At 40.0% G+C, this 21,707-nt stretch overlaps 1 protein-coding gene across 7 annotated transcripts in view; it reads left to right on the forward strand.

Moving 5' to 3' along the window:
- Nucleotides 1-8,897: 8,897 nt before the first annotated feature.
- IRAK1BP1 (interleukin 1 receptor associated kinase 1 binding protein 1) overlaps nucleotides 8,898-21,707 on the forward strand; it is a 30,752-nt gene continuing 17,942 nt past the window's right edge. For 3 of the 7 annotated variants that reach the window (XR_004239428.1, XM_032104877.1, XM_032104878.1), the window contains exons 1-4: nucleotides 8,898-9,190; nucleotides 15,699-15,764; nucleotides 16,067-16,099; nucleotides 20,835-20,965. Coding sequence is in view for 6 of the 7 variants with exons in the window: in XM_032104877.1 (XP_031960768.1) it covers nucleotides 8,930-9,190; nucleotides 15,699-15,764; nucleotides 16,067-16,099; nucleotides 20,835-20,965 (491 nt within the window). In the remaining variant the exon portion in view is untranslated. The remainder of the gene's footprint in view (nucleotides 9,191-15,698; nucleotides 15,765-16,066; nucleotides 16,100-20,834; nucleotides 20,966-21,707) is intronic. The other 4 variants (XM_032104876.1, XM_032104873.1, XM_032104875.1 and 1 more) reach the window with 4 other exon arrangements.

Below are 21,707 nucleotides of genomic sequence, written 5' to 3' on the forward strand. Positions count from 1 at the left end.
AGGGTCCCTCCTCTAAAATAGGGATATTACAGTCACACATACTCAAGCTCATTCAAAATATTGGATCTAAACCTAGTTAATTAAAGATCTTATTAATACAAATAGAGGAAGAGTAAATATAGAGAAAATGGCATGGATTAACAAGGCCAACCTATTTCTCACTGACAACACCGGTCTCCTGAAAACTGCAGGGAAGTACAGTTAGCAGATATAAGGTCCAGTTACTATTACAATATAACAAAACACTCAACTTTTTAACCCAAATGTAGTATCTTAGAATCATAGAAGACTTTGTTTTAGAAGGGGCCTTTAAAGGCCATCAGGTTCAACCATCACCTCTTGTTCCCATCTTTCCAGCAGGTCCCCTTTAAGTACTGGAATGCTGCTACTGGAGCTTCCTCTTCTCTAAGCTGAACAACCCCAACTGCCTCAGCCTGATATGATATATGTGATACATTTTTACATGCTGAAGGGACAGAGACTATTAAGAGGGGAATTCAACTTCAAGCTTAGTCCACAGACGTAGTACAGAGATCTACAATAAAAGAACTTGCCAGCTTAATTTCAGCACCAAGCAGATACATATTCTAAAGGAAAGCTGATGCATTTCTAAGGCTCAAGAGTATTCTACACGTCCCTAGGTATGCATAAAGTGCCCATGGAAATTTTAGATGAAAACAAAAAGTTTCATAGCACAGAGAAAAATAAAGTTCTCCCTCTATTGCAATTTAAAAAACAAAACAAAGCTTTTTGTTTGGGAAAAAAAAGGAAATAACACCCAAGTCTTTTCCTATGTAACTTGCAAGGCTTTGGAACTGATCCTGATTATTTGTTAATTTTAAAAACATTAGTCCCTTAGGGTTACTAATGACAATGGTAGTCTGCTCCATTTCACAGCTACTTCAAAACTCCTTAAAATTTTTTTTAGAAATCGGTCATCTCTACTTCTGAATTAATTTTACACTTAATAGCAGCATTGCAAATCTCCAGATTCATAGTCCAAGCATGCTCACAAATGTTCTCTTGAGATGCAGCTTTCAGATTATAGACCTCTCTACCAATAGTTAGAACTATTGTCCTGGCACCATCTACTCTGACAGCTCTTCCTCTGCCATCCTTTTTTCTGGCATTTGCCATGTATTGTCCTACTGTCACTGTAGGTCTTATCTGTTCTCATTTTCTCTCTCTGGCATTTAGCCATTTTTTAATTAGGGAGCCTCCAGAGCTCTTCAGAAGCATTTTTATAGGCAACTGCTCCTGTTTACATTTTCTCTTGGCTGATCTTTGAACTGTGATTTGGCTTTTCTCCTGCTGTATCACTTAGATTTCCACTAACACAGTTGCTGTTTCAATTGCAGAGGATATTCTGAAACTATCTCAGACATTCCTGCAAAATTATTGAAATATCATTTCTTTAAATCTCAGTTATTGAGTGATCTACTTTCTGTGTTTAGTTACTCACTTCCAAGTCACGCTGCACTACTTCTCTTCCAAACCTTGGTGAATCTTCTGCACCATTGGGTAATAGTCTGAACGCTACTTTAAGTCTTTAATACTCTGCTTAACTTTTCTGAGGGAACAGGGTTAGGGTTTCCAGGACAACATTTTCTGAGGAAGGACATAAAGAAGAGGTTGGTAACACAGCAAATTTAGCCCTCCAGAGAATTCAAGAAATGTGGGTAAAATCTGTAAAAGGTAAAGAAGAAGATGAAAAACACATCAGTTGGATTGAGTAGAGTGAGCTGGGAAACGGAGGGAAGCAAAACCTAGAGGATAGAGAATATCCAGGGTCTTCAAAAGTGAGAATTTGAACTCTCATCATGGAAAATCTGAGGGGTAATAAATGACAGCTTGCAAAAAACAGAGCAAGAACATAACTTTCTGTTGCCTTTTCCAGTAAATTCTAACATGGAGAAAAAAGTGTTGGCACAAAAGTTAGGAAGACATTTCTAACACCATTCCATTTACTCTTTTAAGGTTGTCACTGTGTCGCTACCTGTTCTAACTTTCATCTCCCTGAGTACATAAAAGCAAATGCAGCCTTCTGCTGTCAGTCGCCATGGTCTGAGCCTCCCACCTCTGCTTCTGTTTTGCATCCAAATTTGCAGACCATATTTCAGCTAATATCTGAATTGTTACACCTCCCAAAGCTATTCTCACATCTCTTTCTTTCATCATTTACAGCTTGATCTCTGGATGTGTATATTTTTTTAAAGTATCTGTTACATTCAACTTTACACATTTTTTGTTTATTTATTATTTCAGATCAATAGGCATAATTAACAGTAATCCTAAATAATTATGAAGATCCATAACAAAACTAAAGTTACATCTTATTTCAAATATTTAAAAGAGGCAATGCCATGTACTGACTATTTTTTCTTTTAGAAAAGATGAAGATCACCCAGTGACTGGCCTAGATTTAAAGCAATCCGTTCTTTACCTTTTTCCTCCACCAACTGTGCAATAGAAAGATCTCATCTGAAAGATGAGAAAGAAAGAAAGACTAAGGAAAGGAAATCTTCAGCCTGTGTACAGTCAAAATATGGATTTCCTTGATACAGGTGATTCAAATTTTGGGGTCAAATCTAATAATGCGCGCCTGGATAATTTAATGAAAGCTAACAGTTGTTGCATACCATACCCAATTAATTTTGTGCTTCAAGACATGAAACTGTAAGTTTCCCTCCTGAAAAAGAAGCTGCTTTTTCTCTGTGTCATGGTAATGTGACAGTGTAGTTCAAGTTCAGTAGTTCAGGTTCAGTATCATTAAATAAATAAATAACAAAAAAGACAAGGAGTATTTCTTAAGTTTTTAAAAAATATTTCCCAATTCAAGCTTGGATAAACAAATTTAAGCATTGATTTTTAAAATTTATCTATTTTCCATTGTGTAATTTCCATTACATTAGAAGAATTGTGAGTGAGCAGACAAATTCCAGGAATAGGACTGATAGAAGCTGTCCTCGGGAAGAAACAGCCCTGGGCCCAGACCCTTCAGAGTTTAAGGCTTGTTGGCAAACCAGAGTATACGCATCAGCAAAGAACAGGATCTAGAAACTGAGTGCCAAGAAGAAATCTATTTGGGATAAAATCTCCTTTCCTTTGCATTTTGAAACTGGGACAAAGGTCTCTGCAACCAGCTGTGAGAGAGGGAAGTCACAGAGATGGTGCAGAAGGAACCTTCACTGATATTAAGGACTTGTGCTTGTGGAAAGAGGGAGACTGTGGACTTCAGTGTCTCCTCCTTGATGCTGATTATAATTAAGTGCTGAATCAGTGCATTCCTTGAATCAAAAGGCCATATGCAAACAAGAGACAGTGAGGACAGATAAGGATGTGCAAAAAAACTGTAATATCAGATGTTGTTTCTAGAAGTGGGTAGCCTAAAATCTGCCAAGGACTGCTTGTAAAAGAATAGATTTGTTAATTTCCAGCCTCTTCTAGTCTGCATTTTCTGTTAATACAGGTGGCATATAATGTCATCATTTTTCATCAATCAGAATAATCACTCAATAAAGATCTGCCCAAGAACATCAGGAGGTGCTCCATAACATGACATCTTTCCATCAAGACAACAGAGTCTTCAAAAAGTTTGGTAAGCTCACTTCTAAACTTTTGAAAGCTGTGTGGCCTTTTACAGAGGTCAGGGCACAGGAATTACTTTTTTTTCTTAATTTCCAACATTCCATAATTCTCTTCAATTTTATGATTGCCTCCACAAAGCTTCTTTAAAGTGTTCCTGTTGAACATATAATTGCTATAACTGTCAGGTTCTTGGTGGTGAAATTATCAAGACTTAGTGCCTTGCTAAAAAGGAGTATTTGTGGGAAATTAACACCCAGATGTTTAGCAGCACTTTTATATGAGAAGCATACATGTGTGTTCATTCACAGTTATCGTGAACTCCTAACAAAATATAAAATTATAGACTGGAGAAAATATATGTTCTTTCCTTCAGAATTTACAAAATCTCAGATATCATTTTAAATAAATTGTATTAAAATTATTAGGCATATAAATTTTAATGAAGAGTTTACTATAAGCCACTATCTTAAAATTACATTTTAATTATCATGTTCTGTAGGACTGTCTTCAACTTATGATTTTATTTTAATTTATTTTTTAAATATTACTTCTTTTGAAACATACATTTTTGGCAAAGATTTATTTCTTGCAGAGAATAAATCCTTGCAAATGGAATACTGAAAACCACTTCAAGGAGCCACTTAGCCTTTCTGTAATGTTCATGCCTTTGAACAGAGACTGTGACTTTTTACAATTTTAGGTGCTGCTGAGCACAGAACATAAGACATTTCAGTGATGTCTACCAGAGAGAACAGATTTAAATCTTAGTTCCACTTGTCTTAAACCTTTCTCTCTGACAGCATTATTAATGTCAGTATGTTCCATGATTTAGGGTTTCATTCAGTCATGACTGGAGACAACCAGTCTCTTAACTGATTTCAGTAGCAACTGTATTAAGTTCTTTACAGTTTTACAGGAACGGACAAGAATGATGTAATTACTTCTTTTTTGTACTGTGGGCTTTCACTCAGTAGATTAAATCAACACCAACAGCTAACTACAATCATAGAACAAGATAATTGCTCACATTATATGTTAAAGTTCACTTTGAAAAGCAGAGTAAAGAAATCTCCACTTATATTAACGGGACCACTTTAAAACTAGAAAAAGTCAGATTACATCTGCACTTAGCTTGAGACAGTAGTTTTGTATGGAGTTACCTCCAAAACAAATTATCTTGTCAAATCACTACTTAGGAGGAAGCCTGTTTAAAGGAAAGTAAAAATGTGATGAATCTGTTCATATTTTCCAGCAATACAGCCACTTCCTCTACTCTGGCTGCATATTCTGGAGTGTGTCTTCCAGCAAGTGACATCCAGAGCAGAGACTCATGGACTGACATCCTGAGCTACAAAAATCATTAATAGCCCTTGGAAATTCTGGAGGCACAGCCAAAGTCAGAGGACTGGAGGCATTTTCATTTCTCTGTAGACTTTTGTATGTTGTAAAAGGAAAACCTCACCAGCCTCAACTCCTGTGAGCCTTAGTATGTTCCTCTCAAGCCTCAGCAAGTCTGTTTTTCTCATTAGTTCATGAGGCGAAAAAAGCTTCCCAAGGACACATGTGTCCTTAATACAGGAGATTTCACAGAAATCATCTAAGTTCTACATTGGCTCTATCTTATCCAGTAAATTTTTATCTTGAAAATAAAACACCAACAGGGACAGAGCTACTAGTGTTGGTCTCTTTTTCTTCTATGTTTCCTGTTAAAAGATAACAGATACTCAAGTAAGTTTAGAACTCTTTGGTGTTCGTTGTTAAGAATTCAGTAATTTAGAATTCTGACCAAAAAATACTTTAAATTTTGAAGGATTATTTTCCATCTGTTTGGCTCTAACCTTCTTAATTTTGAGTTTTGTATGGTTCTGAAAAGGTAACGAACCAGGCTTACATGGGATATTTATTTGCCCTACAGAGTGACTGTCAGTGCCATGTAAGAAGTGAGTGACAGACTGACTTTGCATAAAAACATTGCAAGGAATAACCAAGTATGCATGAGTACAGCACAGGGCCTCCATTCATTAAATGTTTTGTAGCACGCTAAGTCAAGAGCTGCGACACATGAACACAGAAGGACATCAGTCAACATCGCTACTGCAAATTGTCCTCTCACAAAAATAGCATTTGGCAGCAGCTGTAACAGATTTCCTCATCAGACACATTCCAAACCTTAAAAATCTTACCTCACTAAACAAATCCAGCTCCATTGCTAAAAGTCATAATCAATGTAGCATTTCACTGCTACCATACAGAAATAGATCCAAACATAAAACCATCTGTTTCCTAAGGAAAAAACCAAATCCCACACACAATTTAGCACCATCTCTATTTCTTCACAGTCTGCAGTTAAGTTTTCAATTTCTTAATTCAACGATAAGTTAGCAGAATGATATTCACAATTAAATCAGCTTTTCCAACTCTAAAACAACAGGTTAATCCACCATTTTCAAACATGCCTCCTACTCAAAATGTAAGTCAGGAAAAGCTTATTATCTGTAGATTTGTCTCTATGTTCAAATTCTGAGTGACAGACTCTCTCAATACACATAAACTTAAGCTTTGCAATGTATATTTAAAGAGTGCAAAGCAGAAATGTGGCTATAGTAATTAAATTATCCCTAGTGTATGATGTTCTTATAAGTGCATGCTAACCACTCAGTAACATTTGACCTTGTTTCACAGAAAAGTCTTTTTTCCATAGATTAGTTTGCATTTCAGTTAATTTTATATTTGGCCTTACAAAGATCTTTTGGGATTTATCCAATTAAGCTCTTAAATATGATACCTTTATGCAATATTTCTACAAGACACACTGTGTTCCCCAAAGTTTAAAGATCACACAGCACTGAATTTTAAAGTAACACTTATGAGATTTCATTCATTACATACTGAGTATAAATACTGCAACAGATTTTGTTTGATATGGGCTGTCTCATAAAAAGGTAAATAATTTTTAATCAGTGGTTAAATCAGAATTATCTTGAATATGAAAAAAAAATAGAGAGTACACAATTTGGCTTCATTACATTATCCAAGAGTTCTTTAAAAGCTTTCTTAACAATTTCTTGATAAGCACCATTCAATACTTAGAGTATGTCAATTGATACTATTACATATTTAAGTAATTCCTCTATAAACATCTTGGCTAAACAAAAACAAAATGACAACAAAAAAAAAGTAAGTACAGCTGTGACAGACTACTTTCAAAAGCACTTAACTCTCCGTTTAAAGAAAGAATTTATTTCTGAGGAATATACATTTATAATTTCCTCTGTACTCATTTTCCTTTTTGTATTTTGTTTCTTAAAGTCAGCAGTGCCCAGAATTTATTCATGCAAGCTCTCAAATTGATTTATTTTAAGTGCCTAGGCACTGATATTTTTGGATTCTGTTACAAGCTTCTTCCTTGTCTTGTCATATAACTTTGATCAAAGTCAGTTGCACTCAAAGTTTTAGGAGTCTCTACTTCTGGTTGTTCCTGCTGAGAAACATGGAGTGTCATCTCCAGAGGTAATGAATACCTAAGAGCTTCAATCTGTTTCATTTGAAGCTTTAAGTGTTCAGCAAATATGGAGAGAAAACTAGATTCAAAGGCAGAAGACTCCAAAAGTCATGAAGCATGCAGAAGTCACTGATACCTCTTAAGGAAGATGTGATAATAATGACGAGAAAGCAAATTTGTACAGAAGCTGTATAACGACAGGACGTGAGGCATACACCACACCAAGCAGAGTAATGAAGGGGGAAAAAGACAGGGCTTCAACTCCCTCAATATTTCTGCTTCCTGGCACCTCCAAAGGATCTTCATCTGAGTTGTAAAATCAGATCTTGATATCTTTGCATGTCATGTTTTTATCTAGGAGGAGAGTATAGCAATATTTATCTGTATCATGTAACACAGACTTTCCAATACTTGCAACATGAATTCTGAAGCCTGAAAGACCTTGTATAAAGATACAGTACCATTCCAACCTCTATGCTAGATTACAGTTTTCAGGTAATCAAAATACAATGTACCACAAATGTAAACAGTGGTGACATATCCTGAGTCCTTCCCAAAAATCTTCACACAAACAAGACCAGACATAGAGAGCTCATCACTGAGCTACTCATTTCATAGTCACTCCAACTGGCTGAAGAACTGGGCTGAGAAACATCTCATGAATTTCAGCAAGGGGAAACACCAAAACCTGCACTGGGGGAGAAACAACGCTGTGCACCAGTGCACGCTGGGGCTTCAGCGGCTGGAAAGCAGAAAAGGACAACAGGTGGATCACGCACCCACATGGCAAAGCAGGCCAGCTGCATCCTGGGCGGGATTAGGGGAAGCATCGCCACCACGTCAGGGGAGGCGATCCTTCCCCTATGCTCAGTAGTGGCGAGGCACACCTGGAATGTTTTCTGGATTCCCCAATACAAGGAAGATATGGACATACTGGAGAGAGTGCAACAAAAGGCCATGAAGATGATGAAGGGACTGGGGCATGTCTCCTATGAGGAAGGGCTGACAGAGCTGGAACTACAGCCTGGAGAAAGATCAGGGAATCAGGGAGATCTTATCAGTCTATATATAAACGCCTGATGGATGGAAGACAAGGAAGCCAGACTGTCTTCAGTGCTGCCCCGTGACAGGACACAACGGACACAGATTAAAACACATGACACTCCAGGTGAACATAAAACCCCTATACTTTGAGTATGGTCAAACAGTGACTTGGGTTGCTCAAAGAGGTTCTGGAGTCTCCATCCTTTGAAATACTAAAAATGCAACTGGACATGGACCTAGGCAGCCTGCTCTGGCTGACCCTGCTTGGGCCAGGGCGTGGACCTTGTCATCTTGTCCTGGCCTTGGTCACTTTCACGGCTGGGTGCCACCCTCGGACACTGCCATGGCAGAGCCTGCTCGGTGACGGGCGGAGGGACTTCCCAGGGAACCAGCGACAGGATAGGATATAGTCTTAAGCTGCACCAGGGAGGTTTAGGTTGGACATTAGTAAGAATTTCTGCATAGAAAGGGTGATTATAAATCAGAAGGGACTCCGAAGGTTCAGGGAGATGGGGGAGTCGCCATCCCGGGAGGCGTTTTAGGAAAGACTGGACGTGGCACTCTGTGCCATGGTTTAGTGGACAGGGTGCTGTACGATCATAGGTTGCACTCGATGATCCCAGAGGTCTTTTCCAACCTTAACGACGCCGTGCCTCTGTGAGCGCCGCGCCGCTGCCGACCCGGCGGGAGCGGCCGGCTCCGGGCCCGCGCGGCGGCTGGCGGGAGCGGGAGGGCGCTGTGACGTGGCGCCCCAGGGTTGCCATGGTGCCGTGAGGGGCCGCCATAGCCACAGCCATGGCGCCGCCCGCGCCGCCGCCCTCACGCGTCTTCGCCGAGCTCGACCTGGCCCCGGCCCCAGAGGGACGCGCCGGGCTCGCGGCGCTGCCCGGGCGGGAGGTGCATGTGAGCGGCAGCGCGGAGCTGAGCGCCCGCCCGGACCGGGCGCGGGTGTCTCTGCGGCTCGGCAGCCGCAAGGAGGCGGCCGTGGCGGCGCGGAGCAGCGTGTCCCGCCGGCTGCAGTACATCGCCCACAGTGCCCGCCTGCGCGGAGTCCCGGTGAGCTCCGCCGCCCGGGGCCTGCTGAGGCGTCCCCCCGAGGGAGGGCGAGGAGGGCAGCGGGCGGGCAGTCCCGGTCCCCGGGGCAGTTCCCGGTCTCCGGGGCCTCCCAGGTCCCGCTCGGCAGCCGGCGGGGTGCGGTGCCGTCCCGCCGGGGCGGCCTTGAGGAAAGGGGCCCGCGGAGGGCCTTGGTGCCGGCGGGAAGCAGGGGAGCGAAAGGTTTGGAGCTCTCGGCCCTCTCCCTCGGGAACCGCGGGGCGCTGCTGCGAAAGCCTGCCTGTCTTTGGAAGGCTGCAGCCATGCCCGCCTCAGGGGAAAACATGAAATGTCGCTACCCGGGCTTTCCAACAGGTTTCTTTTTTAGCATGTGAAAGCCATCCTGCTTCGACTCCCACGGTGGTGGAGTCGCCGTCCCTGGAGGCGTTTAAGGAAAGGCCGGAGGTGGCACTCAGTGCCATGGTCTAGTTGACATGGTGGTGTTCGGTCATAGGTTGCACTCGATGATCCCAGAGGTCTTTTCCAACCTAATTATGTGATTTGGTCTTGTAATACAGCATTCGCCCGTGCATGCAGATGAAACCGATAAAGTTGTACACAGCGACATAACCTGTATCTGTGTCAGAGTAACTATGTGATTACCAGAGCTCAGCAACAAATACATACAGAGCTCTTTCCCTCTTTCTTGTTTCACTTAAGTAGAGGGGTTCTGAAAAACATGGAATATCATCACGATAGCTGAATTGACAGAAGTCCCTTGGGGACCCAAAAAGTTCCTTTACCACAGTAAGTTTTTTAGCCTCAGGAAGTAATTTTGCAACAATGAAAAAAGCATAGTCTTGCATTTAAAGCTTTGTCCAAACAATAAACGCTCCATAAGGGTGATACTTGTCCTAACAATTGTGCTGATTCTGTTTTTGGATTTCACAAAAGAGTTTTGGACGGTGTCCTACACATAGGGCCCTTAAAAACAGGAAAAATAACCCTGATCTTTTAGGAATAAGCAGTTGCTCTCGAAAGTTACCTGTTATTGAAGTTCCCTAGGAAGTTTGTGCCTTTTGAGTGTGTTCAGAGATAAGCTGGGGAGAAAGGGAGATGATAGAGTCTGCTGTGAACACCAGATTATTCAGTGGAGTAAAAAAGAATTGCAGAAGGGTTTCCTGATACTGCATGATGTTACAGTGCAAGTCAGTGTTAGTAAATGCAAAGTAAGAGAGTAAGTTACTCAGCCTAAACAGTGATGTGCCCACAGTGAAATTGCATGCCCACATTTCAGGTGCTGCCTGCTTTTGGAGATAAACACTGGCTCCAACTTTTCATTTCCCCAAAATAGTATTACCTGTTTTCTTTTTAAACTGTTATGCTGTCGCTGTAGTATTTATACAAATTGTTCAGGAATAAAGAAGGCAATAAAAAAGACTACTTAGCCCCTGAAAAAGCTCATATTGCAGCTCTGGGACTAGATGGGAAGGAGACACGGAGGCTCCTCTGGGCTAGGTATGTGATCATGGCTAGGTGCATGTCTGTCACAGGCAGCATTTGTCATGGGTTCCATTGCCATCAGGATGACTTGTTCCGCCAAAACTGGTGCATTTTTATACAGGATTACAGGTTGAATGTCTTCAGATTCTATTAAGGGAGTTAACAGAAGTTTAAAGATAGCAATTCAGCATGCCTTCATTTTTATTAGTAGACAAAATGATAAACTTTTTACCTACCATCATGGTGAGCTATCCAATTATGGGGCATTTTCATCCAGACTGTAAATAAATAGCTCTTCAGAGTGTGGCTAGATTTGAAAAGATAGTTGCAGATATTTACCTTACAGTGAATCTGAACAACTGACTTCCAGTTTTGACTTGAGACTGATTGAATTGGGATAGCCTGGAGCATCCAGCACGTGGTGGATGGCACACAGTAGGAGTAGGCAGGGTGTTAATTAGGTGAGTGTGCTTTAGAGGGGCCATGTGCACCACTCCAGGATGGAAAAAATAATTGCAAACTGAAGAATGACTTGGACAAACAAGTGGTTTTATTTGGGTTTATACAGCCAGGTTCAGAAATGTAATGTGAGCAGGCAAGCAGGATGGAGAGTGGGCTGTTTTTACAATGTGAGAGCATTCAGTGTCTTATTATAGTTACAATAATTTCACGGTAATCTTTTTCTGTTTCAGAGATGCTGTGTGTTGGAGAATGGAAATGTTCTTTCTACTTAGTTTAGAGACTGTGAAATGCTGCTTGAGTTGTGGGTTTCTCAGTGTTAACAAAGTGTTAGCTCTAGGGAGCTCTGAGAAAAACAACATGAAGTTGGGGGTTTTTTTCAGAGTAGTTCCCCACGGTATAATTTTTAGTGCTTTGTTCCATCCAGTTTTAAATCACTCTACTGCTGGAGCTTTTATTTGCCTTGCAGCTTTTCCACTAACAACTCTCACTGCTGACAATTTGTTCTTAACTGCGTTTGCTAACTTCACTTGTAGCTAATACCATTCTAGACAACTGTAAAATTAATCTCTCTTCACAATCTCCGTATGGTTCTCGTTGTTGCAAGCTTATCTAAGGCCTCTTTAGAAATCATCTGACTATGCTATATATTTATTTTTAATTGATCCACAGAACAATTTCCTTAACCCTTATTGTTGCTATAGTAGGAAGTCTGTGAGATCAGAAGTGCATAACCTTTGCAGCAGCAGGAGCTTGCATTAGCAGTTTGTCAGGATGCCTGGGGGCAGCACCTGATTTCCATATACATTTACACAGGATTTTAATCAGAAAGAGATGCACATAGTGGCATTTATTTATAGAGTGCTGTAAGTATATGCAGCACTTCAGAGCACAGAATGTGGTTTCCCCATTGATTGTACTTTCCCTGCAGCCTTCAAAGCAATCTCTCTTAATCAGCCCAGCCGTTCAAAAGTAACATTTTCTTCTCTTTCTCTAGAAGCAAACTGATTTTATATTTGCCACCTATGATTTATTTGGGGAGTGGTGTGGAGATGACACTTGTTTCCTTTAATGGCTATATCTAACAATTGGCATCGGCCACCTTGTTTAAAATAACTGTGATAATATTTGTTGTACCTGTCAGAGTGTTATTGAATGAAACAAAATAGCAAACTATACCTGGTAGCTCTGGGCTAGAGATTGTCTGTACTGGGATATATCCTTGGATTTATGTACAATATTCTCCATATTTCAAAACTTATTCAGGAGTCACAGTTATGTATGCACATCCATACAGTCAGTTAAAGAAAGGTTTTAAAGTTTGCTCACTCAGTTGCAAAGCCTTCCAATGTCAATATGTCCCTGAATGAAGGTAAAAACCTTTGTAAGGCATCACTTTTTTATATTACCATGTATTTAAAGAAATACCTTCAAAGTACCCTGCATTTGCTGAGTACAAATCTGCTTTTTGTCTTTCTTCTAATAACTGTTACATATACTTCTGTTATTTCTTCATTAGGCAGCAGAAACTTTTTCACCATAGGTTTTTGGGTTATCATTCTGTAATCACATGCCAAACAGACCAGACAGAGTGGGGGGATGAGAGGCTGGAGCACAGCTACCCAATCCCAGAAGGTGCTCACCATCCTTAACTGTCTGGAGACACTGTGGATGACTGTCAGGAGACAGGAGCATAAATCAAGGCTCTCATTAACCATTTCCATAGTGCTAAGAACAAAAATGCCATGATCAGATGGAAGAAGCTAACTCTTTTGATTGTACAGATATTTTTATTTTTCATAAGGTCAAGTTATACTGCATATATCAGTTCAAATGTACAAGTAGATTTTAGGAGACATTTTCAAGTATCTCCAGATATTTTTTTATTTACAGTTACACATATCAGCATAGCTTCCCCAACGGGCATTAGTGTACATTCCAAACTATAAACACTTTCCCTTGCTAAGGCTTGGCTTGTGTGTCATAAAAAGGTCTCACAGTTTTGTTCAGTCATTAACTGGGAGCAGAACACATAATTTTATGTGCAGATTGGCTGTTCTCTTAGTGTATTGTTACATACTTGCCTCCTTGAAGTGTGCTTTTGCTAACTTACCCATTTATTTTTTGCCTTGTTCTCTTCTGGGGAAAAGAGCAGTCATTCCTATAAACAGTCGGTGTCATGAGGGTGGGCACAGTGGTCCTGTGGCGAAGACATTGTTCAGAAGTAGCAGATAGGAGAAAGGGCTATATAAGGTTGTGTTCAGTTGAAAAGAGTGAAAATATAAAGCAAAGCACATTTCTAGACTTGGTGTTACAAGCTCGATGGGATATTGACTATCTTTTTCATCTGTGTTTATTTTAGAGTGCCTGCAGCAGTGATGTGATGCCACATAGAAAATAGGCTTTATAAGCAAAATTCAAGTGTGATTCTGTTAAGGGTTCTTCAATGGCTTCTGGGGTAATTGAGTTACCAATGTTGTTATATTCATTTAATTTTTTACTGTGATTCTTGGCCCACAGATTTAGAAAATGGAGAAAGTTATTCCAGATGTCCAGAACATCTGACACATCATAAGTGCAGCTTTCCCTAAGTCACAGTGAAAACTATTTCTTCTGTGGCTATTGTAATCAAATTGGTATTTCTTCAGACAAAATATGAATAGTAGACATAAACAGTAGGGAAGAAAGATTTTTGCTTTTGAACTAATCTCAGTCTTGATTCCAATTTAAAATCCTGTTGCCTCCCACCTGTCTTTTCCATATCTTTGTCTGAACACAGTCACAAATGGAAGCGAAGTATCGAACAGAAAATGTATCACAGAAGGCCACCTTGTTATGACTTCAGCAATTATTTCATCCATTTATCTTCAGTAACACATACAGCTACTGTCAAATTTGGTGGGATTAAAATTAGCTGTGAAGGAAATATTGTAATACATGTTACAAAATTATCTTTCACTCCATAATATTGATCTTGCCATAGCACCTGGTGCCACAGGATGGCAGTGTCCTTAAATACACAGGAACCTTGGGAGGGCACAGCCAAATTCCAAGGCTTGGATCTGCTCAGCAGGAAAGGGAACCTGTTTTTAAAAAGGATTAGGGAGAGGGGACAGGGGGAAACAAATGCCTTTTTTCTATCTTTACAGCTGTGTTACAGCACAGTTATTTCTGTAAGGTGCAAGTTGTAGAAGTTTGTGTTTTCTGCGTGGTAATTTCTGTAAGATATGCGAGACCTCTGGGAAAAAAAATCTTTCTTGTCAATTGTAATTGGATTCTATCATAAATCGTAAGATTAGCGCCATTTTGTAAATTAAATGAGCTGTTGGTGCTAGACTGTTTTGATCACTCTAGCAAACCACAGCCAGCCACATAAAAGAAAAAATACAGCTTTTATGGACTACTGGTCCTTATTAATCCTTACCCTTACTAGAAAAGATTATCTGAAAATATCTAAAAATAGGACTGTTGTGCTTGAATTTGAGCACTACCAATCAATCATGTTACAAACTTTGAAATTTCAATTTTTTGTAGACTGCTGTGCAGTGGTAATAAAACCATATAATGTTTTAAAAGGAAAATGCTTCTCATGGTTAATGTCATAAACTTATGCATGCAGGCATGCTACATGATAAACTTGAAGATTTGAGCATCTGTAGGAAGTATTCTGACACAAAGCATCTTTTGAAATGTGCCAACATTGCAGGCAAATATTTCCTATGCAATTAAATTTAGTAAATAAAACTTCTTCAGTGTCTGGAAGGCTGAGTATCTGCTTTACTACAGCTCCTGGGTGTTACATGCAAAGTTACAATTAAACTGTAGGCTGTGCTTTTTGCTATGTTAGAGTAATTTTACAATAAATTGTTCCTTCAAACTGTTTACTGCAGAGCAAAATGGGTGATAGAAACATGACTGTTAGACCACTAGCAAGCTGATCAAATATTCACGTGTAACTGCAGTTATTCTGTATCTTCACAAGTTCAGTACCTTATTTATAAGTCCTACAGGATTTGCTAGTGCTCTGTGCAGCCATTCTGTTGATCAGTGCAACTGCTGTTGATACAGAGGTATCACTGGTGGAACAGCCTTTTTCAAGGGTTACCGTTATGCCAGAATAATAGCTGTTCAGTCATTGTTCATATGACCTTGCCACAAGCTGCTGCTGCTAAAATACCTTAAAATAGGGGCCTAAAAAGCACTTCTCACATACTAACTTTCTAAAAACAATTGAAGCTTCTAGATTTTTTTGTACCAGGTGAATTTACAGGTACACACTAATACACACAGCTTCTACCTAGCAGCCACTTTTATGACCTACTTGTTCTCTTCAAGGGAAATGCAGCAAAATTACATTATAGAGCTACTCTGTAACTGACATAGAATAATGCAAGAAGTCTTTAACATCCAGCTAGTTTTTAACTGAAGGTATTTGCACGGAAAATTCAAAATTTCTGTTGCAAAGTCATAAGTAATATGCCAAAATAGTTCAGCTTTTATAGGACACCATGTACATACAGCAGTGCTTAATTTCTGTCTTTTAAGATTATATTCCTCTACTTTGTTTTAGGAAGAAAATATGACTGTAACAGAAGATTTTAGTAGAGTAGAAAATACTTACCAAATGGAAGCAGAGGTATGTATTCAACCTAACCAAAAATAAAAATAAAATAAAAAGCTAAGAAGTGTGTCAAGGACCTGTAAAAATTTGCAGACTATCTTTTCTTAGACCAAAGAGCATAAGGGCAGCATAGTCCAAAAAAACTATTTAATGACTACAGTTTATAGCACAGTTCAGCTGCAGTCTTCTGTGTGTGCAGAACTTGTTTTCTTCTCAGATGAATGCTTTTTAAAAGTTACCTGATGCTACAGACTGGCATATTTGGTTCTGGGGCAATGTGAGCAGACCAACAATTCTGAACTCTCCTTCACCCACAGGCCTTCCTGCCCTCTGCTTCTTGCAAGGAGTTGGTAAGTTCAGAAAGCTGCCCCAGTTAATAACATTTTTTTTTCCCCAGGTCAGCTTTTATTTTTTTCATTATTTTAGCTCCTTGAACTGGGAGCAAATGCAAGATCTGCTTAGGCCACAGTTGCACAGGACCTGGATTTGTGTCTGTTCTATACAACTCTGCCATCAGCTTGCTTTAGGTAAAGCAAAGTTCATTGTTTCTTGGGTAATTGGCTCAGAATTCTGCAGGTAAAAACTGCTCTGTGAAATGCAGATATGGGAATAATCCCATTTAGTGTCTGCTAAAGGAAGTATATTTTCTTGCCCATTCATGCCATAGTAGCAAATAAATGCTGTGCTTGAAACATTCACTGAGGGAAATTATGTGTGTTTAGCTAATGTATTTTTTTAGAACATAAAACTTTAATCACTACCCAGCAACTTTAGAGATTCTTACAAAGTAAACCTGGAAGCCTGCATTAAAATGATAGCTGTTTTACAGAGCTGTGGTTTACAGTCCTCTTAAACAGGTTCAGCCTCCTTAGTTTGCTTGCTTTAAGTCACATTCTCATCTAAATAACACCAATAAATACAGAAATGATTGAGAATTTGGAGAACAAAGTTTGGATTTTAAAATGGTGTGCATCAGTGTCATGTTCTGAATGATTTTAACTTCCTCATGGAGACACCTGCTACCTTGAGAGCTAAAATCACCCTCTTTTTTAGATGACCTGTACTTAAAAATTAATAAAACTCTATTATTAATTATTATATGAATTATCTTTTAGGCTACAGACAAGCTTAGGCTTACAACTTCAGTCTTAAGTGGTAACTTAACCAATTATCTCTCTTCTGCTATTAGGTTTTATACAACAAGGATTATATGTGGAAAGCTAATTGCTTGGATTTAGTGTTCACTTGTAAGCAGCTTGGACCAGCTTTAATTGCTGTTCCAGAGTTGTGTGGTTGCAGTTCCGGGGGTCGGAACTGGAAGAATCCAGCCACAGTGCTGCTGTTTTGGCTGCCCTGCACACTGAGGTAGCAGTGTGGCCACTCTTTATGCAGAGCTTAGTTTCTCCTTGCATTCCCTTTACATATATCCTTGTTTCATTAGTGCAGCTTCATAAACCAATGAAGTTCCATTGACCAGCATGTTTGCCTACTGTAGCAATATAAATGAATTTAAAAGGCACTTTCACTCACTTCTCTATTAAAGAGTTTGCCATTATATCTGTGTTATACTTAAAGTCTTGGAAGTCATGTGTTACTTCGTTCTATAAACTCTTTACCATTTGTCTACTGTCAAGAATTTTTAGAAGACTGAAGAATTCACAGGCAAATAGCTATTTTAAAGTATTATGAAGAATTCAAGACACTTTCAACTTAACGAGATAATTTTAATTCATGCTATAACAAAGGAATATATGCAGAAGAATAAAGTTGTGTATAAGATCACAAAGCTCTATAATATCTTTATCGTAACAGTTCACTTACTGCATGATGTTCTGTTGTGGTTTGATGTTGGCTAAGGCACCCACGAAAAAAAATCATCTATTTATTTTCCTCTGCTATAGCTGAGCAGAGGAGGGGAACTGAAAACTTCATTTTCATGAGTCGAGATAAGGATTATTGAAAAAAAATTCTTTAAGGTAAAACAGGTTCAAAATTTAAACAGTATAAAGAAGATTTATTATTAACAGAATTAAAAGTAAAAAAGGTAGTGAGAACTAAAGCAAACCTTCAGAACACCTTTCTTTCCCAGTCCCTCCCTCTTTCCACCGACCCCACAAGGAAACAAAACATGGGGTTTTGGTCAGTATTTCACTTCTTAAAAATCTTCAGTATGCTTAAGCAAAGAGTTTCTTCTTCTGTGCTGTGGGATCCTTCCCACAGGAGATAGCTCTCTGCGAACCTTCCTAGTGTGGTTTTAACTTCCACAAGCAGCAGTCCTGCCCCAACCTGCTGCAGCGTGAGTCCCTCTTATGGGCCAAGCAGTCTTCCCAGAACTGCCTAGCAGGGCTCACTTTAGTTCATGGGGTTTAGTCTTTTAAGGATGAGCTGTTCCAGTTTGGAAGCGAAGGCTCTCTTCCTCTAGCTCTAAAAGCAAGGGTCATCTCTCTCTGTCTGAGTTCCTCACTAGATTACAGCTTTTCAGTATCCATGCGCTCCAGCGTGAGTACTCTTCCTCACGGGCTGCACATGGATCTCTGCACCCCCCTGTGCTCCTCATGAATTACAGGGAAACAGTTTGTTGTATTATAGTCCTCACCACGGCTTGCAGGAGAATCTCAGCTCCGGCGCTTGGAGCAGTTCTTCCCTCTCCTTTTCTTTCACTGACCTTGGTGCCACCATGTTGGTTCTCCTCACGTGTCCTCACTTTTCCTTTTTCCCCTGACTTGGAAGAAAGTTGGTGTCTGCAAGTTTCAGTTGAGAGGTTGATCTCGTCTGGGCTCCGCATCAGGGAATTGCTCTCCGTGGCTCTCGCTGCTGGCCACGTGGCCCCTCAGGAGGGCCCCAGCTGTGCGGGCCCCAGCAGCCACCTCACCACCCCTCGGGAGAAGAAGGAGAGCTTCCTGCCATTTTTCCTTTCTTAAATATGTCATCACAGAGGCATTACCAGCTTCTCTAATTGGGCTGGTAACCTGCCCATCATCAGAGCCTTCAGCGATTGCCTCTGTGCTGGACATAAAAGTTTTGAGCAGCTTTTCTCCTGCCCCCACCAAAAACCAGGCTGTGTTAAACCAACACGCATTCTGATAGGATGAAGATTATCTTGGTTTTGTGCATTTCTTAATACACCTGCCTCCTTATAAACCATAATTTCTTGTCATTTACAGCCTTATCCAAACCTTGGAATGTGTCTAATAGTTTTGCATAGCCTCATGTTACTTTTTCACAATTTTTAACCTTGATAACTGATGATGTTAAAACATTTCTTTGCATTTTAATGTTCAAGTATCTTCTGTAATTGTAACTGGAATTTATTAGATGTAGCTCTAAATGAAAATTGGGATTTTTTTAGGAGGGGGACAGCAAAATCAGTTATTGCTCAGTTGTTTTCTGCCCCTGAGGGTACCTGATCAAGTGCTTTTTTTTTAACAATAAAGTTTCTGAGTGCCCAGAAGTGCCCCAGTCTGAGCAATTTATCTCCTGCTTAAGACCCGTTTTGTTTCATCATTGTTTTGTTTCATCCCCTAGAAGGAACAAATCTTGTAAATGCTGATGGCAAGCTGGAAAACACTATGACAGTCCTCATAGTGAGACTTTCCACAAAATACAGCTGCGACACTTTTCTGGCAAAACATCACAGGGGGTTGTATGCTTTTTATATGTATGGCAAAAACTCCCACTGAAGAAAAAAATGTAGGCATAGCCTCATCTTCAGTCTCTGTTCAATCGACACTGCACTTTCCAGAGCCACTGAACCAGTGCAAGGATCCAAGCCAGGATAAGGTTTAGGTACTACACCAAAAGGCTATCAAGGGTAACGAGATGGGAGCATTAATTACTTTGTGATTATTATCAATAACTACTTTTTCCCTTTTATGTATATGAGGTAGCTCCCTCCTCTCTCACTGAGAGACTCAGCTTCCTTGAATTATCTCATTCTCCACAAGGTGAATCTCTGGTATGCACACAGGAAGCTGCTGCAGTGCAGCTGACATGGTGTAACTTGGATTTCTATGTCATATCCCTTCACTGGGGTAGATTGATGCATAGACTGCAGCAAACACAGGGGTATGTCACCGGTGGTGGCAGTAGAATTTTCTTTACTGCAGGTTTTTTCTTCCACTCCTGTGGAAGCTGTATTAGTATGTAAAAAGAAGGGAGTCGGGGATAAGAGAGAAGGTGAACTTGACTCGTGGTGAGAGCACTGTACTGGAAGTGAAGGTGAGGTTTTAGTTTTTCTAGAAAAAGAGTTAGGGATCCAATATTTCTGATTCCTGAATGCTGTATCAGCTCAGTGTCATTGCTTCAGTCCTGGCAGCTGAGCTCTGCCACAGAGAAAAGCTGGCTCCTGCCTGGAAAGTTGCTGCCTGCCTGGACTTTCCACCAGGAAAACTGTAGGGCTCTGGATCCAGGACTGATAGTGATGCCTGCTTCATAGCATTTGGAAAAGCACCTGAATTCCTAATGCGTCTTCATTTCATGCTTCTTAAAGTCAGAGACACCTTAGGTGTGTAAACTGTTTTAATCCAAGTCTGAAATGCCCAGCTCCCTCTCAGCACTGCAGTGAGTCTGTTCAGACAACACGGGATTTGGAGCCCACTGCAAGCTGAACTGGGCTCGGCTTAGCTTAATCTCATAGCTCAGGTTTCTTGAACCTAATACTTGGAATTAAAATGTCATTTTCCTTCATGCACAATGTTTTCCACATCATTTTGCTTGAGCTTCTGCATAATTAACATCTAGCAATCTAAAAAGGGAAGAACCAGGATGCATCTAGTCATGTGCCCCAAAGAGCACATTCATTCTTCAGATTGTCTACATACCAAGAATGCCATACTTCCTCAGAAAGCGATTTCTTAATCCTCCATTTTAAACCATTTAATGAACCTCTTCTGTTGCAAACCTAATGCTAGTCTCTAGGGCTGTATAGAAGCCTTACAAGTTCATAAATGTTGGAGTTATATACAGGACTAGTATGTTTAGTTACCTTGTAGATGTCTGGCTTTATACTGATTTAAATAAAAGTGTTGAGTCGTAGTGGAAAATGAAAATATTACTCATGTGATATCTGTGTTCACTCACTCCCAGGTCTGTATCATATTCAGTGATTTTGGAAAAATGCAGAGTGTTTGCAATCTACTCATTGAAAAATTAGGAACCTCTGTTACCATCAATCCACCTCATTTCTACCATACACCAGAAGCCATAGATACCCTTCGGTAAGTTCTCTCACACACCACAAATTTTACAGCCTCAGTTAATATGAATACATAATTTATGCTGTTTGCAATGGGAGCAAGTAGTTTCCTTCACACCTATTAATATTCATGTTAGAGATTTCAGTATTTAAGTATTACTTATAAATTAATGCTGTTCAGCCTAGAAGATAGAACTTGTTCTTGTCCCTCTGCAAAAGCAGAATGTAATAAAAATATTTTCCCACTGATTTCCACTGGAGTATAATCTGCTGTGAATCTTAGGTCAACAGAATTTGGCTTTGATTGCATCATCATATGTAGATTTCATTTGTATTTATTCATAAGGGTGCAAGTGTGTTACCAGATGCTGATAATTTTAAGTACTTTTGCCAATTCCCATTACTGTTAGCTGCTGACATGATCTGGAAAGAACCCTGTGTGGCACTTCCTCAGCATCAAAACATGCTGCCCTGAAGCTCACAATCTTGATATGTTTTAAGCATTGACTATTCAAAGTCCAGGCTTCTCCCATAAAGTGGGAGGGACAGAAGGAAGTTTAGTCTTGGCTGGGGTTTTGCCTCTTTAAAGAAAAGAACTGCCTGGTCCAAGAAGCAAGTTCGATTAGCTGCTCTTAATGGTTCCAGAGATGCCAAAAGTGAATGTCAGAGGTATCTACAGGAGATCAGGAAATCTGGCCAGTGAGGTTAAGCAGGTGCTACTGTGCCTTGTAGCTGAGCCACTGAAATGCCTGGAGCTAGGGTTG

The sequence above is a fragment of the Corvus moneduloides genome, chromosome 3 (genome assembly GCF_009650955.1).
Source record: "Corvus moneduloides isolate bCorMon1 chromosome 3, bCorMon1.pri, whole genome shotgun sequence".
Classification (NCBI taxonomy): domain Eukaryota; kingdom Metazoa; phylum Chordata; class Aves; order Passeriformes; family Corvidae; genus Corvus; species Corvus moneduloides.